We start from the raw sequence: 27,027 nt of genomic DNA on the forward strand, positions 1-27,027 counted from the left end.
CGGCTTGTTAGGGTTGAATAAAATAAGTTATTGGTTTCCAAAAGAAATTGAATGCATGTGGCACATACTGGCAATGTTACGTTAAGTGACACGTTTAGGTTCGATTCAACGTTATTCCTCTGCTGTAAGAAATGAACACTAAGGCCTTTACTTGTGTTAGGCTCTGAATTAATGTTAAAAGTGATATTAGCTCTTCTTATAGAGAAGAAACTTAAGTATCATAAAGAAAGTAAATATCTCATGTTGACTTATTTTAACAGAATTGAGAAAAGGTGTAAACACTTTTAGCAATGGCTCTGCTCCATTCACAGTCTGCTAGTGTGTAACTCTGCCTGCATGTATTGATATGATTGTAGTGAATGGACTTGAAATTAATGTTTCTGCTTTTTTGCTAAATTATATTTTCTGTGTGAAACAGGCGTACATACAAGGAACATAGAAAAAACAGAACTTCAACGTGCCATAACCACCATGGTGGTTAGTTAACTTTAAATCATTTTGTTTTCAACTTGTAAAGCACCTTGTAAATATATTTTTGAATGATTCTATATTGATTTGATCTAGTTATATAAGTTTATCGCTATAAATAGTTTATTGTCTCTGTCACATGAGGCTAGCTTACACAAAAAGAGCTACATAAACCTTACTTATGCTAATTGTATTTTCATGCAAACATGAATTACCAAATTGATAATATAAGGCAGTACTATTGTAAAAAATAGGATGTGAACAAATATTAAGTTTGAACTTTTATGTTGTTACCTTCAGACTCTTCCCTTCGAGGACAGATATCAATTAAACTATGACAAGCTAGCGGGAGAGGGCCAGATGAGCTAGCTTAATTTAAAAAAGAAAATCGTTGCGCTTCTACATTGTGTTGTACGGTAAGGTGTTTGGGCGCGAACAAGGACTTGTGGTGAGTTCACTAGCGCATCGTAGACTCTGGAATCTCAACTAAAAATGGTTATATTTAAAACAATACTGCAGTAAGATAAGATAAGAATTTGATTTTATTCTTGAATGGATTTTTTAAAGGTGAAACACAATGGCATGATGCTTTAAGTTCTGTGTTCGATTATTAAAAATGAAATAACACAAGTGCAGGTGTATTTTAAAATTGTGTTTGTACAGCAAAGGTCTCTATTCTCCCTGCAGGATGACACACATTAGCCACATATCTGTTAAATAATAATAATAGTATCGCCTGTCATAAACGCAGATGCATGTTTTACAACTGAGGAAAATAATAAAACTTTAAACAAGCAACATATCCATGAGATTATACATTTTTCAGGTGCACCTGAATGCATCACTAAGTACGGTACAAAGCAATGTTGAGCGCAACTGATGTTTAAGTGGAGACATCGCGACCGCGCCTACTTGTAGTAAATATAACATGGAGCCGTTTGTTTCAACCGTGAAATGTAAGTAGCTGCCCAGTCTATTATTTTTAATACCAAGTATTGATTTTCAGCCATTTTAGGCGACATACTGACGTCCTGCTAAAGTTAGCTAACACCAGCTAGCTAGGTCGTCAACAGCTAGCCAGGTTTTCATGGCTACCAGAGATGGCAGCTATTTGCCCCTCACCTACATTAGTCCGAAGATAAAAGTTAATAAAAGTGGATGTGTTTCACTTTGGGATACAGCAGTTTTCAGAGTTTGTGGTGGCAGAAGGAAATTCAGTTGCAAAACAAAAGTGTAATTTTATTAAAGGCAAAGGTCCAAAAACACTGGAACCAGAAAAGATTGCAAAAAGGCTAAACTGAAAATTACATACTGAGACAAAACACTAGGAACATGAAGAAGACACAGTTAACAGCATAAAACTGTAAAGAGACAATGACTCTGACACAGGGAAGCACAGAGGGGTGTGTGTGTGTGTTTGTTTGTTATACAATATGGAGGCAGGTTGATTGAACACAGGTGAAACACATTAGGGAACAGGTGCAGACAATCACGGGGGGAGACACACACACACACAGGCGCGCGACAGGACAAAGAGAGGAAGTTAAGACACAGGAGGAGCAAAAACTTCAAAATAAAACAGGACAAAGACTTAGAATGAACACAAATCAACACAAGGAAAACACAGGTTAAGGTCAAACACAAGTCCAACAAAATCAAAAACTCTCCATCTCAGAGTCGTGACGGCCGTATACAGAATGATAGAACTACACTATAATAATGAGCTGACAAGCCATTTGACACTTCTACCAGTCTGAAAATTCAGGTTGTAATAAATGTTGTATATCATAATAACTAATAGAATGTTTAAATGATCTGATGAGACAAATGTAATTATTTTTCAAATTAATGACAACCTTTTATAAACAATTGCTGAATGTGTTAGTTAAGTAAAATATTAGCAATTTTTATTTCTCATTTTTTAAAGAGTTGATCGCTCTTTGTTATATACTAATATTTTGGAGCAAGTTATGCCCATTTAGAAGAAAATGGGTTTTCCTACTCTTTTTTAATTTATTATCGCTCATCCACTCTTTAGGACAATGCCTCTCGCTGCTGGACAGCATTCAATAGTTAAAGGGAATGTTTACTGTTGATTTCTGAGCTCAACCAGAAGGTAGTGATGAACTACACGAGTACTTGTATAAAGTTATATTGTGATGTGTGTTCTACAGTGTCAGACATCACAGAACTCTTGTGTAGATGGTGTGTTTTGCTGTTGCCTCGTTCATGCCCTGTCAACGTGTCTTCATGTCTTCTTTTGTTCATACGCAGGTCTCGTAGAGAACCTGTTGCACAAACAGCAGACAAGTTACGAGGACGTGATAGAGCAACTTTTCTCTCAAGTGTCTGGCCTAGAGGATTCTACCAAAATACCAGATCCACAGGTAGATACAAGTGTGTAGCCCACAGTCCTGGTCAACAAGCTATTACTCTTGTAGAGCAGGATTTACTGCACAGTATGTAATGCTAACAGTATAGTTCTACTTCTGAGATATTTTTACTCTCTTGAAAAGGGACATAGTGTCATTCATAATTCTAGTTCTACCATCATTTACATGACCACGTTTTGCATCAGTCAAGCGTTTTTATATATTATACCATTATATGACCTATTGGCGGCCAATAAATTGAATAAGAATTGTTAATCTTTCTTATGACACAGTTTGAGGAGTGTGCCATCCACCTGTGGAACTGGGCCGTCACTAAGAATGTGGGAACCACTATAAGTAAAAATCTGAAGGCCAAAGGTACACCCCTTTCTGTAGTAATTTATTTTAATGATGAACAGAACATTTGGAAAATACTCAGACATATTATATGAAATGTTGACACACTGTCAAGATTATAAGCAGGGGTTGTCACGACTATCTCACAGCACACTCAAATGTTCTCACCATCTTCACAGTGCGCCATGTTGCATGCAGTCTGCTGTACTGCTGTGAGCCTGAGAATCCAACAGAGGGCATCATCCGCAAGCAGATTCTGGTAAGCTGCACTGTGGACGCCCTCTATGAGTGCTCAGGTTTTCAGCAGGACAGGCTCAGTTTGTCAGTATCCAAACTTTACAGATGGCCAGCAAGACAGGGAGAACGTGGCTGGACTGCAAAAATCCCCAGATGGCAGATCACTTCTTAAGACTTGCCGTCAAGGTGAAGAAGAAAAAACAAACACTTAAACTGAGAGAGCTTAGATCTGTGTCAGTGTGACGTCTTTACAAGTTACTCAACACACAATATCCTTAGAGCCTGGAGACCCTCTATAGCCAGCTGACATCCAGAAGTGATGGAGCAGCTGACATCACTTCATCCAAGGGCGATGTGGAAAAGGATCTGCTTGGAATCCTCTCATGCCAGGCAGAGTCGGTGAGCTGTGCCGCATGTGATGTTCAACACCTTCAATGTGAATATTTGTTCGTGTGATATTTGGCATCTGAGAAAGTGCTATTCTGACAGACTTGCAGTATGAAGTGTGAGACAGCTAAAATGTGAACTGAGAAACAATGAGAGGGCAGAATCTTATTCTCTGCTAATAGGGAATGGTGTATTGTTTGCTGACAACTAATGAGAAGTTCACATCTCTTCTCCTTCACAGGCCATAAGTCAAGGGAATAACCATGAGGCTGTGGTCTATATGCAACGCTGCAAAGACATGTTGCTGAGGCTGCCAAAAGATGTATTATCACTGTAACAATGCTACTATACTGTATATATTGTTTTCTAATTCCTTTTATACATATTATTATTGAAAGTGTGTTAATTATGAATGTATTTTCTCAATCTAGACTACGTACCTCTCCCTCATGTGCTACAACTTTGGAATAGACACGTACAATCTGAGAAAGTTTGAGGACAGTGTGTTTTGGTTGAGGTAAATATGATAATTTGTGATAATTAAACTCAGGAAAAAAAGAAAAAAGGTTTTGGATTAATTTCCTGTTTTTCTTTTCAGCCAAAGCTATGATATTGGGAAAATGAATGTGAAATATGCCCCTGGATCTAAAGTTCAGGTAAGATGATGTGGTAAACAGTTTATTTCAGGCCATGGCTACAATTCAAAATAAAAACATTTTAAGTATTTTTCCTCTCAATAGGCCAAAGTGTTACGGCTCCTTGCCACTGTTTATTTTGAGTGGGACTGTCAGAGCTTTCAGGAGAAGGCTCTCGATGCTGTCAGCTTAGCCAACAAGGTGGGATATGAGAAATTAGTTTCACACTTTAAATTAAACATGTGTGATGAAGCGTGCAGCTACAATAGAAGAGGCTCAGCTGCTGTGTATCTAATTGCTCTGAAATTTGACAGGAACACGTGAGCGCCTCTGGGCTGTACTTAAAGATCAGAATACTCCTGAGATGTAGGGCTTCAGACGATCATATCAGAGGAGGTTAGTTGTAACCACACCTCATTGGATTATTTACACAGAACTATACTGCTTATTTATACACCTATAAGTTCAATCGCTCCAGAATTGCTGCTCTCTGTGGTGATGGAACTACTCCCTCTGCTTTTACAAGTCAGATCAGGTGCTGCAGCTGCTCCAACAGAATATGGAGAACGTTTCCTCTTTTATTCACAGTGAACGCATGTGTTTGTTCAATGTAACTTTGGTGAGCGGGTACGATCTCCCCTAAGTGTGTGTGTTACTGAATGATAGTCGCAGCTTCAATTGCCCAAATCAGGCCCAGCAAGTTCAAATGTATGTTGAAGAGTAATGCTGAATTATAGATCAGTTAAAAAGACTTGAAAGTCATGAAACACCAGCATTTTTCTCCAGTATTCAGCAAGAAAACGTTTAAAATATGAAGAATTCTAAACTCAGTTTGTTGTATTTGTTACAACAGCAGGGCTTCTCATTCAGGGAGCTGGGAATCATGAGGAATTTCCACCGTTTAGTTGTGTGTCTGACGAGCGAGTGGGGCTACGCAGTCAGAGTCATGAGATCAATAGACCTTGAGTTTCTTTGAGCCCAACAGAATTAATCACTACGTGTGCCTGCAGAGGGCACTGTTGCTCACTAAAAGTTACACAGTATTGCTTAAAGCATAGTTAAAAGTGCACATTTCAAAGCAGATCATATAAAGTAAATATGTTTTCAGGACTGAATGAGATGCTGGAATCTGAGGTTTCTCTTGAGGTGTGTCTGAGCACAGTGAAACTGCTCATGTCTGAAGAGAGGTAAAACCTGCATCTCTGCCTGGGCACTCACTTAGCTTTTTGTAGAAATGCGTGACAATCACTACACATGCACATTTCATTTTCATTGTAGGAATGTTCAGACACATATTAACCAATTCGGAATGATATCTGCTTTGTTCTTTTAGAGAAGTGCTGGCATTTGAGTATTTGAAACAAGTGTGTCAGCGCTTTGAGTCGTCCCCTGACCTGGGAACTGCTCTCGTCTTGAACATTAAGTTACTGTTGCAGAGAGGCAAGGAACTGTTGGGTACACAGAAGATAGAGGATATCATCACTGGTAATTTCATTTATAGGATAAGTCTGAAAATGACATGATGAATTTTATAGTAATGCACTGTAGTTGTGGATCTGCTTTAGTGTTAACCATTCTTTACACCCATACAGGCCACTATACAGGAAAACAGCTGACTCCAGAGGCCCTCACAACTCTGCATGTCATCCTGTGGGATAAAGCATCGGAACACTTTGAGGTATAATGCCAAACACAGCCTTGTTTATAATTATTAAGATACATTATAGTGTCTACACATATGTGTAGTTATCACCATTGTGGTTCAGTGATTAGCAATGTTGCCTCATAGCAATAACCCTGGTGGGCTGCAGTGTGCCCACCTATCTCTGTGGATGTTGCATGCTTTTTTCTGTGTGGGTTTGCTGTGGGTGATATGGTTTCCTAAAAACACAGAGACATGCATGTCAGGAAAATACTCCTACGCTGATTTTGAACAAGGTACTGACCTCAGAACTAATGTTAGTCCCTGATTCCTGCACTGAAGCTGCCTACTGTGAATACCATATGATGTGTTTAATACAGAGATTTAATTTCTACACATTGACATATAAAGTATAACTCAATGCTTATGTTTATGCTCAGGCCAGGAACTATTCTGAGGCTCTGCAGTGGTATAACTACTCCCTGAGTTTCTTTAAGGCCGGTCAAATGGAGCCCAACGTATCCAAACTACAGAGGAACAGAGCTTCTTGCTACCTGCAGCTAAAGCAACTGGAAAAGGTGAGGACACACGAGCCACAACAAAGTCAGGGACATAAGTGATGTTCAGTGGCTGTGTCAGGTGACGTGTTCCACAATTCAACAAGTAGCGATTTGTCTGTGTCACCAGCCACGATGTCAAGTGCTCCTAGCACGAGATGTGTTCGTGTTTATGAAACGTTGTCTTCCTCAGGCCAAAGACGCAATCAAAGAGGCAGAGAGGTGTGATCCTGACAGCATTTTCACTCAGCTCAGTGTTTACAAGATCGCAGTGCTGGAGAACAATGTGAAGAAAGGTCTCTGCAAAACATTACCTCTGTGATGCATGTAAAGTAAAAGCATACATGGTCCCAATGTTGCAGTCCAGTTGTTGAGGCTTTTTATGTGCACCAGCTGCAGAGGCACTGAATGCAATGGGACGACTGTCCAGGTGTCCTGTGGCCGACGAGGACAGACTGCTGGTTTCTGAAAATGCTGCGTCCAACTTCCTCAGTCTGGCTGCTCAGATTGCTTTGGAGGTAACACTCATTACTCCGTTCTGTACACAAGTTGCAAAATGTGTAGCATTGCGAAAAACGTTGTTGGACCTATATTTCCAGTCTTAATATATTGTCATGTTGTTATTGGACCTCAGAAATCTGTATTTAGTCCTAGTGGCCACTGGTAGTTGCAGCTTGGACAGATGCTCACCACAATTCTCTGTGTTTGTGGGTGGGAAGCCAAGGAGGGATCATGTCCTTGTTATTGCACTCACTCTGGTCGTACATGTAAAATAAACACCTAACTGTTTGAAGTTAAGCACCATCAGCAAACATGTTGGGCTGCAACCACAGTTGGTATCATTTGTGAGGGTAAGGAGTAGAAATAGATTTTTCTATAAATAGAAAATGTGTGGGATGTGTGGTAATTCTATTTTTAGTATATTGTATACTGTATGATTGTGATGAATATGACATATGTGCCTTTGTTCCCATGAGACAGAATGAACAGCAGGAAACTGCCATGAAGGCACTGGAGAGTTTGTGTGAAATCTCCAACGATGAAGCTCGGGTTCTGACTGCGCTCAGGTCTGTGAGAACTGAAATATTATGTTAACAATGCAAATGAAGAGTTTAGTAACAAAACAAACTAGAATGTCCCACAGTAGAGAACGCTCCTCCACTAAGGCCCATAGATCTAACTCTAATTATGCCGGATTATCAAGATCCATTCTCTGAGAAATTGGTGCAAATATCAAAATTGCATCTGTATCTTGTAATATTAAAGAGAGTGAAAGCCAGAAGTGAAGGATGTTAAGGGCATGGACCCACATTGACTCAAATCAGTGTGTTTTATGTTGTTTTAGTCATAGGGAATGTATTTGGTTCACCTTTCATTGTTATTTTGACTTGACTCAACATAACATTTGGATACTTTCTAAGGTAGAAGTAACCTGAAGTTTAGTTTTTTAGAACCGAGATATCGACTCATGAATTTCAGATTTCAAAAATAATATTTCAATGCATTCAGTGTTCCTGTGTTCAGAGTGAATAAAACACGGTGGTGGAGTTTCACACATGAAGTGACAACATTTAGTAGAGAGCTTATGTGCTGAGAGATGAGTGTGTTAGATTTCCATACACCCCTGTGATCCACTGACCTATATTCCCTTGCTTCTCTGGAAGTGTGTCTCTGTGTAAAAGAGTTAGTAGGTTAAAAAAGGAGGTCAACACCAGTTTCTCCATTCATCTTTTTATAGGTGTCTGGTTCGACTTGTGCTCTCCACAATAGAAAAATCAAGTGATGGGATGAGGTGAGTGGAGGGGTAATGTAGCTAATAGTGTACGGTTATAGCATTACTGACGCATCTTTTAGTAAAATAAAAACTAAACTATCTCCCTTCAGTCCCAGTAGCAATGTGGGTCTGGATGCTCTGCTGCCGTATTTAAAAATGGGTGAGTATACACAAAATGGGTTAATTGCATTATTTTTAACAAATGTCTTGATTACAGGATCTGCTGTGCATCACAACCCACAAATGTTTTGTTTGTCATCACTGCAGCTCTGCAGAAAGTTTCACACCAGACTCATGTGACTGTTGAGCAACGCACAGATGAAGCTAACTGGTTCAGGAGGATTGGTGAGGAAGATTTTCCTGGTCCCTGTCACTTAAATCTGACATGGTAGGCTATCCCTTAAAATCTTGGAGCACCTTCATTGTGTGTGTGTGTGTGTGTGTGTGTGTGTGTGTGTGTGTGTGTGTGTGTGTGTGTGTGTGTGTGTGTGTGTGTGTGTGTGTGTGTGTGTGTGTGTGTGTGTGTGTGTGTGTGTGTGTGTGTGTGTGTGTGTGTGTGTGTGTGTGTGTGTGTGTGTGTGTGTGTGTGTGTCCCTGTCCCTGTCCCTGTCGCAGCTTGGAACTTGGCTCTGCAGTGCACGGGCAGCCCTGACAGAATGAGGGATTTCTTTGTGCTCTCTTACCAGGCAAGTACCCTCGCTGGCTTTGTCAGGTGAATTAATCAATATCTACAGTACGTGAGTTTAGATCAATATCACCTGAACAGAGATTTAATGTTGCATAAGAAAGTTAAACATGTCAGTTTAAGATAAAGAATCAGGGTGACTCACAATGTTCCCATCCTGATGGTTCCCACTGTCCTCTGACTTTCTGACCCTAACTTCACAAGAGTAGCTTTAATTGCTCATGGATTGTTATGTCTCCATGTGTGTTGGCCTAGGTGGATGTAATTGATTTAAATACATGTATTTGTGCTTATCAATAATTCTATACAATTAGAAGCTTCTGCTGATGGTTTGTGAACAGATGTGTCAGAGAAATTAGGATGGAATCTTTTATTTTAAGGGCAAATCAACAAAATTGCCATTAAATTAGGAAAAAATAAAGAAAGACAGTATTTAAAATGATGCTTTTCTATCATGGTCTGGTTCCTTTGTCAAACGTGTGTGCATTGACATGAACCTGCAGCTGTCCCAGTTGTGCCCTCCTGATCGAACACTGCTCCTGGGCCAGAAGACGTGTCTGCTAATGGCTGCCGCTGCCTCTCTGGAGCTCTGCAGGAAGTCTCCTCACTCTGACCAGGTGTGCCACCCACTCCCTCTGCTCCCATCTCCCACATTATAGCACCCTCCCCATCCACATGGATGGAAATGTACTAAGCCTAGTGGAGAGGAGAGGTGACTAACCACATTACTGGTGCTGGCGTAGGTGTTTCATTATAATCCTTTGGAGAGGAACTGAACACCAGATGGCAGTGTCGAATCCCTAATGCTTTATCTGTGTGTCTCTGGTTGACAGAGTGAGGAGCTCACTCAGGCTCTGGAGCACATTCAGATCTGTTGGGAGATCTGGAAAACCCTGAAAGCATCAGGTACATCCTTGAGTAGCTGCATTATCCAAAATTACCATGTTTCTGTTTATTTATTTGTGCATATATACTACTTTAATTCTAAATAAAAAGGAAATGATTACAGATCATTCAGGTTGTGAGGAAGCACATTTTGTTCCTTCATTTTTCATAAATGAAAATGGAGCTTTTGAAATATCTTTTCAACATGAACTTGCAGGAAGCTTCTCAGCAGACCCAACAGACACACTGCTGCTACAGTTTGAATTTGAAGCTCGCGCTAAGCTGAATGACCCCAAGGTTGAGACAGTACTGGAGTCCGTCCTGGAGCTGGAACATGTTGAAACCAAGCTACTCGAGAACATTGCAGGTAAAACAAAACAACGCTTTCTGTCATGCCTAAAGAAATGGAACTATTCTTGAAGATTTATTATGCTGCCATTTTTTTATATGTAGCTTTAGCCATGGAGCCTCCAGCCCACTTCCCTCTGCTGTGTAAGAAGGCCTTGAGGGTTGCTCTCTCTCTGCACAAGAAACAACCACAGGCTGACCTGGCCCGTTGCAGGCATACCCAGCACTACTCTGCATGAAAACACCCAAGACGCTTCGTTAACAATCCATACGGGATTATAATGAAAGAATTTCTGATTGTGTAACTGTTTTTGTCTCACCGTCTTAGCAAGTGCGTTCACAGCCTGATCAAGCTGTCCCTCCCGAGCGGTGTGTCAGAGGTGGAGGCCCATGTGCTCGAGGAAGTGTGGGACTATTACGAGGAGGCCCTGTCCATCATTGCAGCCACAGTAAGCCAGTGCCAATCACACACCACCATCCCTTGGCTCCCACCTCCTGTTCCCTCCAACAGAGCTGCTGCCTGGTGTATAATTAACCCCCTCTCTTCCACTCCATGCCTGCCTGCTGTTCTAGAAGTCTCTTTTTATCAATGGGCTTTCAGCCGCACTTCAATTAGCAGATGCTTCCATTCACCACCCCCTTCCTGCCAATTTGAATGTTAATGTGCTGTACAAATCATCACACTGCCGGTGAGCTGCAGCTCTGAAAGAAGCATCAAATTATTGAGCCATTACACTGCTTCTGAGGCAGCGCAGATTTCCCCTTTCATAGCTATTACGCGAATGGAATTCTTTGGATCAAAGTGAAAGCCCAAGATTAAAGTGTTGTGAAAAACATTAACATTATGCATTAGCAAAGGTTAACATACAGTAGGACATGATTGGATGGAATTTAATAATGTTACCCGCAGGCTTTCACCCACTGAAAACACAGATTTCCTTCCACACTTGGCTCAGGGAAGTCACCCAGGTGGCTTCTGTTAAAAGGCCTTTTGAGCATCTTCCTGCTTTCCTCTGTAGCCCAACGACTTCCCAGAGATGGAGACTCTGTGGCTGCTGACTCGGGCTTGGAACACGGGGATACTACTGTACAGCCTGGCTCAGTATCCCGAGGCAGAGAAGTGGTGCAGCCTCGCCATGAGCTTCGTCTCCCACCTGGGATCACTGCAGGAGAGCTACGAGATGCAGGTAGACGCCTGGTGGAGAGGACCGGTGTGGTCGAAACAGTGAAGCATATCAAGAGCTTGAATTCAGCATCACTGCAGCAAAGACCTTTTTAAGTTACAATTTCTTGTGTGTCCACAGATGTCTGGTCTCTACAGTGAAATCCTGGACAGGTTGGACAAAGCCAAGAAACTCCTCTTAGAGGAATGACCGAACTGGGACAGGTCAGCCTGGTTTTAACGCCCTGAACTGAGGGGGACGTTTAATTTATTTAGTTCCTCTCGTTTGTTGCAACTATACATTATTAATGTTGTGGTAGAATGTTCATCACATATTCCACAGTTGCAAAAATTCTTACTCTAAACCTGTGTAGTTTGAGGCCATTCCAGTTGCCTAGTGTTCAAGACACATTTCTGGTTTGATCACCTTGTTCCTTTTCTATTCAGTCAATAAAGTTCAGAATTTATGAAAAATCTTTTAAGTAAGAGTTCAAATATTATCTGTTCTGTTCAGAAGATTAGTCTGTTCAAGCGGAATAACAAGCACATCGGAAATCATAACTGAGTCACATATTTTATTTTCAAACAAATAAACTCTTGTCAAGTCCCAAAATAAAACCCAAACAAAAGTTGCAGGACTGTTCCCTCATGACTAGGACAGGGAAGACCATGAGGCCGAGTGTCCTGATAGGCTGTACCACCTGCAGTGACAGGAAGGAAACTACTGTACAATCAAAGGGTTCATGTTTGCAAGCACTTACTGCACAGATGTGCTAGAACATAAACATCACCCAAAAGTACAAACAAGAACCCTGACCCACCCGCCCAAAAAATAAAAAGCATATATGTCATCATTTCTCTCACCAGAACAAAGACCCTCATCAATTATACACACACAGAGGCATTCAGGTTCCATCTTGTTATATAGCACAACCTCAGTGGAAAGAGTAAAATGAAATCAAGTTCTTTGGGCTTTGACATGGCTGACTGAGGTATGAATACCACACACATTGTTAACAGTCAGCTGTATTTCAACTAAACACCAGAGAGGACCAATTCTAAACTTCTAATGATGGATTGATCAATGCTCCTGGTTTCTGTGGTATTGTGTAGGTTTCTGCCTGCGTCGATTTTTCTTTATTTTACAATATAATTTTTTTATCTATACACCCAGACACGTTCCACAAGAAATCACATGTAGACAGGCCCTATCTGAGGGAATCAAGTTCCCAACTGACTAGTTAAGTGTTCCAATAGGCATTTGAAGAGAAATACCAACAATACAGCACATTTGTATGGAAATTAAATCTCGAGAGTAGTTCAAACTTTACTTACCTGACATTTGTGGTCTATAAAACATGTTTGTCCCAGTTTTGATTCACACATGCATGAAGCACAGGTGAGGGAGATCTGCTGGGGGCTTATTTACATTGTACAGCTACCACACCCTTTGAAACAGTCTGCAAGCAGTTTATAAATGGCTCTGTTCCCTTCGGTTATTCCCTGAACTCTGGTTTTGACACAGGTAATGACAGCTGGTTTAGCAGTGGTGCCTGGCAGGTGGGCACACCTGTTCAGAAAATGCCTGCAGGTACAGGTGCTCTGTGGGTGGGAGAGAGCAGGGGACCCCAGAGGTCTGAGTAACCACTTCTTGATGGGTCTGGCTCTCTTAAGAGAAAAAAAAAAAAGAAAAGGAAAAAGAAACTCCGCGTGCACTCTTCAAAAAGCTGCGGAGGAAAGTGAGAACGTTCACAAGATCAGGGGGCCACGGTATTCCTTCTTCGTTTGTGCCCTCACATGCACACATTAACATACAGTGCCAAACTCTGCAGGGCGGGGTGAGTGGAGCAGGTCATTTTGATCCTGGTGATGACGTGATACAGCCAACTCGAAAAGCTACCACGCCAACGGCCTTGAACGAGCTCTCCGCCGCGCTGAAGAGACGCGTAACACAACCCAATGACACAGTTCAGTCGAAAACGCCTTTAATTAAGTGACAGTACCTCGAGTACTATGAACTTTCTGTGTCATCGCCCCAAACGTGGCCTTCAGTCGCAGGGGACATGGTATTTGTACGTGGAGATTCCTGAGCCACTGTAGCTCACCCCGACGCACTAAGAGCTCAACACAGTGGTTCAGCACCTGCCAACAACAGATTCATGAAGAATTCGTATGTTTATAGATACACAAAGCATGTAGATTTAATCCAACCCAACTTTAGTGTTGTTGATGACAGGGGGACATGGGGACAATCCAAAACAGGTTATATTGACTCTTTAATTGTTAGGACATCCAATACAATTATTGTCTTGTTCTACCCGTTTTAAGGCCACCGTCACGGCGGCAGATAGGACAGTACCATGTGACCATTCAATCAGAAGAGAATCATCTTGGAAGGCAGAGAGTGTAATAGGGTGGTCTGCTGCTCAACGTGAGCTAGGAGGCTCTGGCTGTCCAAACTGTAATCAAATGGCCAAATTTCGTATTTAATTACACAGCAAAAAGGTGGAAATACAGGGGGAGGAAAAGGCGCCCACAGAGGTGAGACTTTGTTTTATCTATTGCACTCAAGTCAGGCCTCCTGGCAGTTGGAGGACACAAAATAAGTCAGGAAAGACGAGTAGTCTCCTCTCTCTTCCTTGTCAATTATGTGCAGCCTCCCTCACAGACAACAGGTAGTCACAAAACAGAATTTGTATTTGATGTAAGGCAGTTTGGTGTTTTGCAGAGAGCCCAGTTACACTTCTCTACCCCCATCCTTTACACAGAGCAGCTAAAAACCACAAGCAAAAAATCCCACAAAGAAAGAGAAAAAAAAAAAAAAATCTAACAGCCCTCCAAATTGACAATTCTAGTGAAGTGTAAAATGTGTACGTTTCTTTAATATGTAGTAAAATCTCAGTAAGATTTTGTCATTTATCTTGTGATTTCAGAATATAAATGTAGAGATCCACAACACATTTCTTCCTCTTGATCTGCCTCCCGAGATGTCTTTATCAGCTGCAGCACAGACAAATGGCAGACGACCAAACAGCAAGCTGCTTTGTGATAAATAGATCACCAGTTTGTAGGCTCTTCCACTGTAATTTCCTCAGTCATTATAAACGAGAGATGCCTCCTTGAACAGTACCATCAGCAGGGCTAAATTTGATCCAGTTTAGAAAAACAAAAACAAAAAAAAAATAAACTTAATTGGTCTTCAACTTCTCATCTTTCGCGTCTTTTCAAATGTGATTTTGATGAACATTTACAAAGTGTTCCAACTTGGTATGATTTGTCTCTTTTCCCCTGCAACTTCTTCGAATCCCAACTCCTCGCTCCAGATTTCTGTAAAACATTCTGATCTTCAGTCAGTCCCAGTCCACAAAAGGATTTATTCCTTTTCCCTTTTGTTTTTCGCTAGACAAATTCCTTTGGAATGGCATTTCCAGTCTTGAATGGATTTGTTGAGAAACTCATGCAGGGGTGTGCACAGTCACAGTAATGGTGATAAGACTTCTTTTTCATTTAGAGAGTAACATAATGATGACACTAAAACTTGATATGAAACATATCTGCAAAAAGGAGGTGAGGACAGGGAAGGGGGGCCTATTTGGGCTCGGGTGGGGTCTCTGGGAGGCAAGAGGGGGAGGCTCTGCACCGACGCAGAGGAGGGACGGCAGGGAGCTCAGAGCTTCTCTGAGGAGGGGATCCAGATGTAGGGACCGGACTGCTCCTCGATGATGAGCTTGATTTTGTTGTAGATCTCCTCTAGTGAGTCACCCTGTACAATAGCTGGACACACATACACAAAGGGAAATGTAGCATCAGACAGAAAATTGATCCGCGACAATATTGATAATCAATATGAAATTATTAATGGAGAAGAAAAACTAATATTTGCTAGTCTGTGTCTTCATTATTGCAAATTTATTATTTTTATGTTTTGTGTGTCACTCACGGTATGAAAGACATTTAAATGCATTAGCTTGTGGTGGGGATTGTTCACCTTTAAATGTCAGTAAATAATTACTACATGGGATCAAACTAATTATAAAGATGACGCCTCTTTTCCAACTAATTGAAGTAATATTATAACTGCCCCAATACAGAAATTGGAAAGATTTGTCAATTAAACTGGTCCAGAGAAAAGTCATCTGCAGCTTTTTCATCATTGATTTGTAGTTTTGAGTCATTTTTCAAGCAAAACATTCTGTTTATAGAAATAAATAAATAAAAATAAACTAACAGATTCATCAACAATTTATTTTTTTTAAGCTACAAACCCCAAATCAGAAAGTCAAAGTGCTGTGACACTAACCTGTGAAAAACTCTCCAAAGTCCTGCTCCAGCTTGACTGCCTTGTCAAAGACTTTATTGGCCTGCTCATATGTCTGCCGCTTATTCATTTCCCTGAAAAACACAAGTGTTTGGGTTAATTATTACAGACGCATTTACAATAACCGGTATCTGGATCACAGAGTGTATCAAACTTACATTAGGGCTTCAATGGATTTTGGTTTGATAAAGATGGCGATCGGATAAAGTTGTGCTTGCTGCAGTCGTTTTATGGCGTTCCCGGACACATCCAAAATGCAGTGCTTCCCCTGCTGGAAGGTTGAGAATTTTTGTTAGAAACAAATTAAACATTTGGGAAATTTTGTGACAGAACATCCATTTTCTTTTTAATTTAGCAGGCACCATGACAAGCCTCTGGCTACACCACAAATACACCAAACCCAATCTGGTAACTCAGCACAACAGACAAACACTGCGCCTACCCGCTCAGCCACAGTTCTGACGGACAAGATGCTCGTCCCATAGAGGTTCTCGTTGAACTGGCCGGCCTCGATGAATTTATTATCCTGAATGTCTTTCTCCATTTGCTCTCGCGAGGCCACAAAGTGGTAGTCCTGGCCGTCCATCTCATTCTCTCGCCTTGGACGAGTCGTATCTGCGGAGGGGAAAGGAATCACGTTTATTTTTGGCAACAGCCGGCTGGAGTTTCAGCGCACTCTGCAGAGCTGCTGTGTGTCGTCTACTTACGGGGTACACAGGAGCCAAACTTGTGGGGAAACTCGGAGATGAGGTCATCATTTACTCTGTCCTTCATTGGGCCCAAAATGATCACAGGCCTTGTGTAGTGGACTGCATTAGAGACGGAGAGGGCGAGTGAAAATCATTGTGAAATTAACAATACATAGTCCTTCTGCTTTTTAAATAAAATGTGTAGAAGGGAGTTACTCACTTTCCTGTCGGATGACTGGCTCATAGGAGAGAATTGTGTCCTCTTGTCCCTCTGTAATACAGTTAAGAAAATTATTTTAAAATGATCATGGCTGATAACTGCTGGCTGGAGGCAAATCCTCCATTTTCATTTAGATCTCAGCGCAGCATTTGATGCAGTGGAAATGTGGGCAGGAATCACCAGTGTGGCCCCGAGACTGGTTCACGTCCGGATCAATCCATGGCCCAATTTTATTCCTCTATATACATGCTCCCCCCTCTGTGATCAAATCTATATGGTCCACTTTCACTGCTACACCCGATGATACACAGCTCTGCACTCCCAGCAGTCCTGACGACTTTCAAAACCTCTGGTAGGGCGCTGCTGGCCACTCCAAGGTGTGGGCTCAAAACCAAGTGTGGAGGCCCCTAAACAATCTACCAGAGGATATCAGGCTTGTAGAGTCAGCTGACATTATTATAAAAGGGCATTTATCACATGACGTTTATTGCCGTTATACCTGTACTTCATTTATTTTAACCTCAATAACATTCTTCTTTATCAGAAGGATTTGATAACATCTTAGGAATAACTGCAAATTTTTGCATCTACAATGTAGATGTAAAACAAACCCTAAAGACTAAGAGAGAGAAATGACGGCGACTCACTAGAACTGCTTTCACTGTCACTTGTGTTGGATGTCAGGCATTCTGCAAAAGCACAAGAGAGAAAGTTGCACATTATCTAAATAAAAAACAAACAACAGTTAAATACAAATATATCATCTTCTTACAGGGTGAAAGTTATTTTCACCAGCCTCAACAGCCAACAGGGAAAAAAAAGCAGTTTGTTTCTGAACATCCAGGCCATTAAAGAAAAGGGGAATAAAGAAAGCAGAAGTCCTGTCTGGTACAGTAGCCATGCTCTCGCAATATTGGGGAAGTGGTTTAAGGTGCAAGCAATAGGAAATTAAGTGTTTCCTGTGACCGTATCCCAAATGACCCACAACTCCCTTACCAGTGTTTCCTATTGCTAGATCTGTGCCTGTGGCAACAGATCTCGTATCAGGGAAAAGACAAAGAAAATACACAGGCGTTACACTGTCCACTGGTGGGAGGGAGGCGGGAGCTGGATGACTCTGGGGAAGTGGAGGGAAAAGTGTTTCCAACCGGGCAAAGCAACACTCTGCTCTGGTGAAAAATACATCCCAGCTCCTTGTGACCTTATCTGACAAAACTGTGCTGAACAATTATTATAAAGACCCCACGGGACGTTGAGAAGAAGTGTAACGTTCACCCACCCTCCCGTGGGAATGCATATTTTATATGTCCTGTGAATCTGAGTAGACGTGTGTGCACGCACCTAGGTGTGTGTGTGTGTGTGTGTGTGTGTGTGTGTGTGTGTGTGTGTGTGTGTGTGTGTGTGTGTGTGTGTGTGTGTGTGTGTGTGTGGTTTAGCATTCCCAGCTGGGTCTGCAGTGACAAAGCATTTTTTTCTCGGAGCTTGGGGGACAGCTGCTTGACACAGTACAACCACACACTTACTCAAACTCTTTGATCCATAAAAGTCATCGCTTAACCCTGGGAAGTCCTAGGTGTCCCGACAGGTGAGAGCAGAAACCAAGAGAAGAGAGCAGACAGGAAGAAGAAGAGGTTAGTGAGAGTTGGGGCAGAGAGGAAGAGGAGTGCTGTGTGGTGCTCGCCAGGCCCACTGACACATGGTGCTATGCTGTACTCATTAAGCCTGAGCCCCACTTTGTTCATAGTAAGCCACGGCCTTTCAATTACACAAGCCCAATCCCATTAAAATGGGATTTTGACCTGTTAAATGTTAAAGCTTTAGTCCAGTTAATGAGATTCTTGTTGTTGTGGGTCAGTGACTGACTGGAGGATTGATCACGACTAATACAAGGAGTAGCATCACGGTGTTAGAAGGCCTGTATGTTAATACGGCCAAGAACCTGTGTGCATGCGCGCACACACACACACATGCACAGCTGGCAGCACACACAGCGAAACACTCCTCTGGAGCCCATAGACAGATGCACAGACACACCAGAGAGAAGCCCACATCCCCGCTTGATGCCGGCTCTGCATGTGGAGCGTCTCTCTGGGACAGTGAGAAAGGGATGAGAGTGGTGCCATCTCACACACACCATCCCTGGAGGTGAGCGGAAAGATGGAAGTTGAGAGACAGAACTGAAGCATGAAGGGGGAAAGGACGGAAAACAACACCACCACCCCCCTCAATCACACAGCTGGTACTCACGTTCAGACTCCAACTCCTGCACAATATTCTCCTTGCTCTTGTAAAACGGGAACTTGCGCGAGAGGTTGAAGCTTTTTTTGCGCTTTACTTTGACTGGCTGCTTGTGTGGGTGAGAAGGGGGGAAGGGGGGGGCAATGAGAGGGTGAAAACAAAAACAGAATGGGTTTCAATGAAGGTACTCGACACCCATGCAAAACAAAAAAAACAAATGAAATGCCGACAAACAATATACATCAAATAATGAAAATGAGAAGCAGGTAATGTGTGAAAATGGATGGCATATCACTGTGAAGCTAACAGGCCTCCGTTTACCAGCTTAAAGATTTACCTTTTTATATCAAATTAAATCTCCTTGCATAATACAGATAGATAATTAGAGCTGATTTACACTTCTGCAAATTAAATCTGACAGATCAGCGTCTGATAAACGTGCTGACATTTTGTAAGTGCACACTTCTTAATATCATTGAGTGCACAAGCTGTGGAGGTTACAGAGACCTCTCATCTCCACGGAGCTCCTGTGTAATCTATACAGTAATATGAGTGCTTTTTGTGCTCGCTTCAGTGAGCAGGTGCTGGTCCCTTTCCCACACTCAGGGGGAAGTAGGCCATCTCCCTGGGAGCCCAGCAGCAGTTCTGAAGACAGCCTCTCTGGCACCAGGGCAGGGAGCAGCTGGCCCTCTACACTTACCCTGTTAGACTCAATCATGCCTGTCCTGGCGTGGAACTTGACTGTTTTTAACCTGGCCCGCTCTTTCTTCTCCACTCTGGGGGTGACAAAAAGGAAACAGGAAACAGATTTATGCTGGGCATGAATGAGTGTAGTCATATTAGTTTTGTCTGCAAATGGAGAGCGACTGTACCTTTTCTTGCTTGGAATGACCCCAATCTGCTCACTCTCTCCATGTGGTGTGACCAGTCTCGCCTGCCACCACTCGTCATCAGAAGCATTTATGACATGGAGGATATCCCCATAAGAGAAGCTCAGGCCTTGGCTGGGCAGGCAGCTGTCCCTCGTCCGGTCGTAGTCAAACAAAGCTCTACACAAACAAAAGCTTTGGTTACACTCTGTGTCCACACTACATTTTGTTACATTATTACTCATTAAATTACCACATTCCTCCTTGTTAGCATTTCCTATTAGAGTCAGACATATACATTGGTTTTATCAATATGAGCCTGAAACAGAAAAATCCATGTCGGTGTTTATGTTTGCTGATATGAAAAGGTATTTTACAGAATAGACAACGCAGACAGATTTATGTTAACATTTTACATAATTTTTATTTAAGTTCTACTTATGATGTTGAATTAGTGTTTTCTTTTTATTTCTACTAGTGATCTGTTTGTCATTAGGGTTTGATAACAACATCGTAGGAATCATTCAGCCAAAATAATTATATTGGACTGACCTCTAAAGATTCAGATTGGTCGGGCTCTATTTATATCATTTCAGGCTGCATGTGGGATGTGATTGCGTTTTACAAAATGTGTAAGAGGACATTGGAGAAAAAAAAGTAACTTGTGACACATCCAGACAAGCCAGATATTGTTTTTTATTGGCTAGATAATGCCATTCTTATTAAAATTACTAGTGTATATTTAACCATAAAAAGATATGGTGGCGAATCGTGTCGTGTGGAGCACCAGCATATCAAAGTCATGCCATTTATATCCTGTTTCCACTTGACATTTCTACCTGCTAATGCCACATACTTTCCACTACAAACAGTCAGTGTTTATTGTTTGTCTGCGTGCGTCACTCTTGTCAGACAGGAAAACCCACAGCCACTGCTGCAGATATTCATACCTGCTTTACTGGCTTAAGTTTTCTTTGACCTACAAGCCTATATCTTCAGGCCATATACACGGTTTAGTGGACAGAATGGCTGCGGCCAAAATGAAAAAAAAATGTCCAAGCTTTTCCTGCCAACCGAAACTGCACGTGGCATTAAGTAAGCAAAACTGCTGGAACTGTCATGATGCAGCCAGGTGGAGGATAACTTATTAGTTTCTTCACAAGGACAAGAGAGCACTTTCAACACAGGCCGACGAGTTATAATCAAATTGGTAGCAATATCTGTGTTATTGCACCTTGACATGCTTGGGTGTTTCAGAGAGTGTGAGCACATGTGACAGGTTTTTTTTGTGCACCTTAGAGGTTTAACGCCTCCACATTCCTGAGGCTGGGCTGGGAGGACATGGCGGCTCCTGCATCAGCCGGCTAACTAGACAGCTTTCCCAACATAACTACGGGCTTAGTCGCCCACACAGGAGCAAGTCGGGCTTTATATGCCTCATAGGGCCCAGTCTATAAGAGAGGCATGAGTCAGACTGGTTAACTCTCCTCTGACTACAGTATGTTCCTAATGAGATAACACATTTATTCTTTTGAGTTATCAGAGTAAGGTCCACTGTTATTGAAGCTAAATCCATCTTACTGTCGCTATTAGTCTTAGGTTAAATGAAGCGCATTATTGTTTGTGTAGAAACATGGGGAGGTACTTGTGGACTATGGAGTTACATCACACGGCCCTTTTACCTTGACCCCCCTGAGTCCTTTGTTACTTGCTGCATTTATGCGAGCAGAAGGATGCCACCTGTTTTAATTCCTAAATGAGCCCCCATCCAGTTTGGCATCAGGCCCAAAGTGTCATAACACAGGTCACTTCGACAAGCTCCCCTGTCAATCTACATTACAGACAGTAAGAGTCAATGTCAAACGTGGCATCAAAACAACAACAGGGAACGACTGTCCATCAGCTTTTTGATGTATGAGCTCCAATATCCTGAATTAAACATGATCCTACAAATAGAATCAGCTCCTATTGTATAATCTTCGCAGGGAGAACTTTCATCTGCTTTCAGGCTTTATTTACCCTGACTGGCAGATAGAGGTTTGAGTGTTTCTTTTAACTATAGATCTTACAACTTGATGTAGTGGTTGTGTCTAGAGATCTTCCGATACCAGCAAATGGAGATGCATCCGATACTGCTGAAAGTCAGTCGGGCATCAACGAGTACACAAATCTATGTATCGATCCGATACCATGTCTTTAGAGTATCATGGCTAAAATGTCAGCCATTTGGTAATATTTCACAGTGGAAAGTCCCACAAGTGAAATGTTGACGGGTACCATATGCAAGACTTTATTTTTGAGGGGGGCCACTAGTCTTGTTGTGCATTTAGGCCATAGAACAGCGATAGCAATCATCCCCTTCCATAGATGGTTAGTAGGATGCAGCTGTTAAAATATAATAAATGTAAAAAATAATACATTTTACACACAGGTGTGGGATCAGTGCTTGGTATTGGTCGATATGTTAAGTCCAGGTATCGGAACAGGTATTGGGAAAGGAAAAATGATATCTGAACATCTCTAATTGTGTCTGATTGTGTGAGTGCTCCAGCTTTACCTGACATAGAGAGAGCGTTTCTCACTGGTGCGCAGGGAGCCTGATCCTGAGCTCATGCTGCTGTTCATCATCTGCTCCCTCAGGTCGTGGATCTTGGACTCAAAGCGACTATATTCTGCAAAGAAGGAAACAGACCAAACAATCTTAATCAACGGCACCGCCAAAAATAGGTCCTTGAGAATATAGAATACACAGAATACACAATCACTTCAGGCTTTCGGGTTGATACACCAGAAGGTGTATCAGGTGGTAAAACATCAAATAAACCCAAAACAGAATCGCTTTTCTCGTATTTCACTGGAAAACTGTTGGCAATCTGTGCCTTAGATTGTGCTGCAGTAAGCGAACAGAGGAAAGGTTCAGTGAATCCTAGAGCTGATTAATGACCCCAGGAACAGATGGTTTATCACAGATCTGCCTTACACATCAAGTAATGTCTCGTGTCAGGTAATTAATTATACAGATTAATTAAGTTCAGTGTGGGCTCTTCGGTGTGGTTAAAAAAAAGAAAAAGGGAAGAGCTCCAACAATTCCAAATACATGACCATTTGTCATAAGTGTGTAAATCCAGTTTGCCACCCAGCAGCACAGGGATGATGTATGAATATACCTGGACCTCCTCATTAAGAATGCTCTCATTAGCCTGCTGTGCCCTGTGTGCTTTGTGCCCAGGCTGAGGGAACAAGCTAGGCACCGCATCACACAGCACAAGGCTAGATAAACAGAAGGGCAGATGCAGCTAGAAAAACAAGTAGGCTAGGTCGCTCATGTGACCACACAAAAGCGGCAGCACTGTGAGGGACTAATTTTGTCATATATCTAAACGTTTTGACAATTTAACACTATAAAGTGCTGATGTAATAAAGGTAAGTGAATGGAAATTAATAAGTGTTGAAATCTCAGAGCTGCAGCACTTTTAGTTGTATACAACAAACTAGCATTGCATCATTAACAGCATACAATAATGTACAGTATTGCCTAAATAACAAAACATTTCTATGCTCCGTTCAAAAGAAAGTGAACCAGAGATTATCACGCACATTTTTCCACTTATCTCCCTCCCTGCCGTGCCTGTAGGGGCTGACTCCTACCTCACAGTGTAATCATCCATTGCTGGTTACACTTCCTGTAACGTGAACAAGTGATCAAAGTCCAGATTCTGTCAAACAGGTCTACAAGTAGCCTCGGAAAACAAACACCCATGACTACAATGAGGTCTCGTCCAAGTTAGTCCAAACTCCAGGAAAATACCAGGCAGGTGCAAAAACAAGCTTCAAGTTGCTGAACTCTTAACCCCCGCTCCGCTGCCGGCCGAAACCTAAAGGGGATTCAAAGCAAACACAGATCCTGCCACAGGCCCGGTGACGGCTCTGCACCCTTTGCTCGGCTCAAAGGGTTAACAACACAGAGTGACGCTGCAAGGTGAGGTAACCAGACACCGCCTGACTCCCTGCTACCAAGAGCAACGCACTGGAAGTCCTAGACCGGTGACAGCGGTTGCGGAAACAGCCATTCAGACTAGACCACTTGGCTCTCAGTCACAGGAGAGACAAGAGAATGGAGCGAAAGAAGAGGCCGCTTCAGAGGGGAGGGGCCGAGGGACAAGACAATGAGAAGCTAAACAGAGAGTAATCCTAATGCCTTGCTTCACAATACCACCAACCTGAAGGACTGGCTGAGAGCAGTGCCGGTGAGATAGTGGTGTAGGTAACACAGGTGGAGCTAAATACTTTGCTTGTTCACATTCCTAACATCCAAACGAGTCATCTGCATACTGTAGAGATTCAAGAGGAGCAGCTTTAAGACTGGCGTGAACGGAGTGGGAATCTAAAGCCAAAACCCAAATTCCTGCCGCACCTTGTTGATAATGATGGCCTCAGAATACAAGAAAGTCTGCAATACAATAATCTATGTGTACAAGCAGTGGCCGATCTTCCCCACCCAAAAATAATAATATATATATATATTACAATTTTAATTCACAGCCATTATCCACAATCCGTCACTATAGTTAAAGCAGTCTATGGGTTTTTTTGTCTACTTCCCCTGTTTAAAACACAATGGGCTCTATTTTACACCCAAGCACAACACAAGTATTTTTGCTAGTTTAAGACTGACACCGTTGGCGTTTTCAACAAGTTATTCATATAACACATGCACTTGCATCCATCTGAACACCCATGGGTGTGTTGGTCTTACAGGTAAAGTCAGGTGCATTGTCGGCACAGTTCTATCTTAAGAAACTCAGTGCACTTTTACCAAGAAAAACCTGGTCTGAAGTCAGTGGAGCTGTAATTCACTGTTAATCTAAGAGTGCACCATCAAGATAGTAATTTGCACCTACACAGGTGTTGAATCATTTTTCAAATGTCATGCTTCAAAGAGAACCCATAATAGAGTCTTGTTTATATAACTCCTCCAATCAGCGTAGACATTGGTAGGTAAATCATTCTATTGGTTTGAGAATGGAGCGGGGATCCGTGTCATACACCAAGTGTAAATGTCATAATCTCTATGATTTACTTGAACAGTAGATCATGGACGTCCAAGATCAATCACAATATAGATTTGCCAGATTGCCCACACCTTATGTGTATTACATCACAAATGCTGTAACCGAATAGGAACCCAATCAGAAACACTGACCAATCTGCAGTACATGTGCCTTGTTTCCTGTAAATCTAGTCAAATAGGGCACAGTTAAGGAAGTTTAAACCTGTTTCACCAGAGCATCAGTATTGATAGAAATAAATCTTTCATAAGTGTTCCTGGATTGTGAGGCCACCAAATACAAATTATCATAAATCTAAGTCACAGCCATAGCAACGCCATTTAGTCCTGACCTCACCCACAAGTAGCAAATTTTCCTTAACTGATCCCTGCTGAGTTCATGATCAGTAACCAATCAATGACAACAGGCCTTGAAAGTAGGACACCCTTGAGGCCTAAGGGGTTGAGGCGCTGACGAAGAACCAAAATATCTCTGATCTACATGTGGCTTTTTATTTCCCATCTCTCTTTTCCTTTATTTCCTGTCACCTCTCCACTGTCTGCTATCTAACAAAGACATAAAAAGCCTTACAATTAATTTGGAAATTCTTGAGAATCTGAGATACAAATATGTTTTCACTTCAATGAATCTTTATTCCATTTTTGCAGTGGGTATTAGGGTCAGAAATTAACACTTGTACATGTTTTAAGTCCCGAAAATTAAAACAACATAAATAAATAATTAATGCCATCACTCAAAAAGGCTGCTCCTGCTCCCACTCAGCGTTCTTTAACAAACGGCCAAACAAAACTGAAAGGGTAAAACATAATTCAGATCTTGCCATTTATATTGGATACGATATATCTTGCAGGAGACTCAAATCTTTACCCTTTACTTTGTATCAAGGACATAAAGCTGTAGCCTACAGCAGCAAATGCTTCTATAAAGTCAGAACAGGCTGGGCTACCTCGATCATCTGATGAAAAGTGTTGCAGGTTATATTAAAGGCTTTAACCATATCTACCTGGTTGAGAATGAGACCTTCTTGATCAGCCCAGCTCTTTACAGTGATTAAATCCACATCAATTATTCTTAAATATGCCTAATTGAGAAGCACACCAGTGGGAGAACACAATTATCAACGTCCATTAAAGCAACATTACAATTCTATTTTACTTTAAAATAGCAGCTTCAAACTAAATGTGATGGTACACAGACTTGTAATAGGATGAATGGAGCCCTTTTCATTCCCACTCTCAACCCTGACCACCTGTTCTTGCACTACGCGGCTTATGTGAGCGAGTATGATCTCTGGTAAAGTGCAAAGATGAACAAGTTAGTGGCTTAAACCTCAGTGATCAACAAATTCAAGAGTAATGCCAAACTGTAGATCAGTTAAAAAGACGAAGAAGTCGATGAAACCAGTGTTAATCTCCAATAGAAAGATCGCAAATTCTAAATAAAGTTTATTATATCAACAGCTCTTCTGGTTTGAGAAGCCTTGAATCGTGAGGAATATCCACTGTCCAGCTGTCTTTCAGTTAGGCCAATGGGACTATGCAGTTGCAAAACTTTTGTTTTCAGTACACGCACACTTAATCACTACCACAATGAGCCCAACAAAAATATTTCCACTGGTGGTAAGTCTTGCTTTAATACACAAGAGTGAGCCTATATTTTTAGGAGTGACCCACAGGAAGCACAGACAGCTAATAGAAACTGGGACTATTCTGTATCTCACTCCCACTGCGTGTCCTCATTAGTCATACAGCTTTTTTATTTTGGGGGACGGTGGCTTCTCTTTTGATCCAGTTATGCAACACAGCAGGCATGTACTTGTAATGTGAGAGTGTGTTATGTTGTCAGGAATAGTCGAGCCCATGAAAACATAGACCCCAATAATACACTGCAGGAGGAAAATGAAGACCCTGGGTTAACTACATCCACAAACCTCTTTAGTGCACACTGATGTGAGTTTGATGAGGGTGCATGTTTAACATTTCCTCCACGGCCCTCCTCCCATTTCCTACATGCAAGGGCTTTAGTGTCATTACACCGCTTGATAGGGGGGCAGGCCAGCATGTGGACCCCCCCCAACTTCCATTCCTTCTAACTGAATGAGAGACTTGGCGTAAA

General features: G+C 41.8%; 2 protein-coding genes across 18 annotated transcripts in view; one reads left to right on the top strand and one right to left on the bottom strand.

The window, feature by feature from the left end:
• The first annotated feature begins 1,296 nt into the window (after positions 1-1,296).
• On the top strand, positions 1,297-14,295 carry tex11 (testis expressed 11). 7 transcript variants are annotated; one of them, XM_034597110.1, is made up of 29 exons: positions 1,297-1,424; positions 2,743-2,855; positions 3,134-3,218; positions 3,377-3,456; positions 3,540-3,620; positions 3,714-3,833; positions 4,063-4,143; positions 4,253-4,338; positions 4,420-4,477; positions 4,562-4,657; positions 4,771-4,852; positions 5,565-5,643; positions 5,790-5,941; positions 6,049-6,134; positions 6,539-6,676; positions 6,849-6,951; positions 7,049-7,173; positions 7,637-7,722; positions 8,394-8,447; positions 8,540-8,589; positions 8,697-8,774; positions 9,045-9,115; positions 9,618-9,731; positions 9,948-10,020; positions 10,217-10,366; positions 10,453-10,561; positions 10,676-10,796; positions 11,367-11,534; positions 11,652-14,295. In XM_034597110.1, exons 1-29 carry the CDS (start codon positions 1,397-1,399, stop codon positions 11,718-11,720), a joined length of 2,736 nt encoding a protein of 911 aa, XP_034453001.1. In that variant the 5' UTR covers positions 1,297-1,396; the 3' UTR covers positions 11,721-14,295. The 7 variants fall into 7 exon arrangements, 5 of the variants coding, with proteins under 5 accessions (XP_034453001.1, XP_034453002.1, XP_034453004.1 ...); XR_004615100.1 differs by lacking the exon at positions 11,652-14,295 and having other exon boundaries at positions 1,319-1,424; positions 10,453-10,491; positions 11,367-11,505; XR_004615101.1 differs by lacking the exon at positions 11,652-14,295 and having other exon boundaries at positions 1,319-1,424; positions 10,453-10,491; positions 11,258-11,378.
• dlg3 (discs, large homolog 3 (Drosophila)) overlaps positions 12,943-27,027 on the bottom strand; it is a 76,339-nt gene continuing 62,254 nt past the window's right edge. For 8 of the 11 annotated variants that reach the window (XM_034597116.1, XM_034597118.1, XM_034597123.1 and 5 more), the window contains 11 exons: positions 22,401-22,515; positions 19,847-20,023; positions 19,675-19,750; positions 18,984-19,080; positions 17,384-17,425; positions 16,737-16,787; positions 16,535-16,636; positions 16,270-16,442; positions 15,986-16,098; positions 15,810-15,901; positions 12,943-15,283 (listed from right to left, as the gene is read on the bottom strand). In XM_034597116.1, the coding sequence (XP_034453007.1) occupies positions 15,177-15,283; positions 15,810-15,901; positions 15,986-16,098; positions 16,270-16,442; positions 16,535-16,636; positions 16,737-16,787; positions 17,384-17,425; positions 18,984-19,080; positions 19,675-19,750; positions 19,847-20,023; positions 22,401-22,515 (1,145 nt within the window). In that variant the 3' untranslated portion in view covers positions 12,943-15,176. Of the gene's footprint in view, positions 15,284-15,809; positions 15,902-15,985; positions 16,099-16,269; positions 16,443-16,534; positions 16,637-16,736; positions 16,788-17,383; positions 17,426-18,259; positions 18,306-18,983; positions 19,081-19,674; positions 19,751-19,846; positions 20,024-22,400; positions 22,516-23,491; positions 23,900-27,027 lie in introns of those variants that run through there. The other 3 variants (XM_034597120.1, XM_034597121.1, XM_034597125.1) reach the window with 2 other exon arrangements.

The sequence above is a fragment of the Hippoglossus hippoglossus genome, chromosome 10, assembly GCF_009819705.1.
Source record: "Hippoglossus hippoglossus isolate fHipHip1 chromosome 10, fHipHip1.pri, whole genome shotgun sequence".
In the NCBI taxonomy this organism is placed as follows: domain Eukaryota; kingdom Metazoa; phylum Chordata; class Actinopteri; order Pleuronectiformes; family Pleuronectidae; genus Hippoglossus; species Hippoglossus hippoglossus.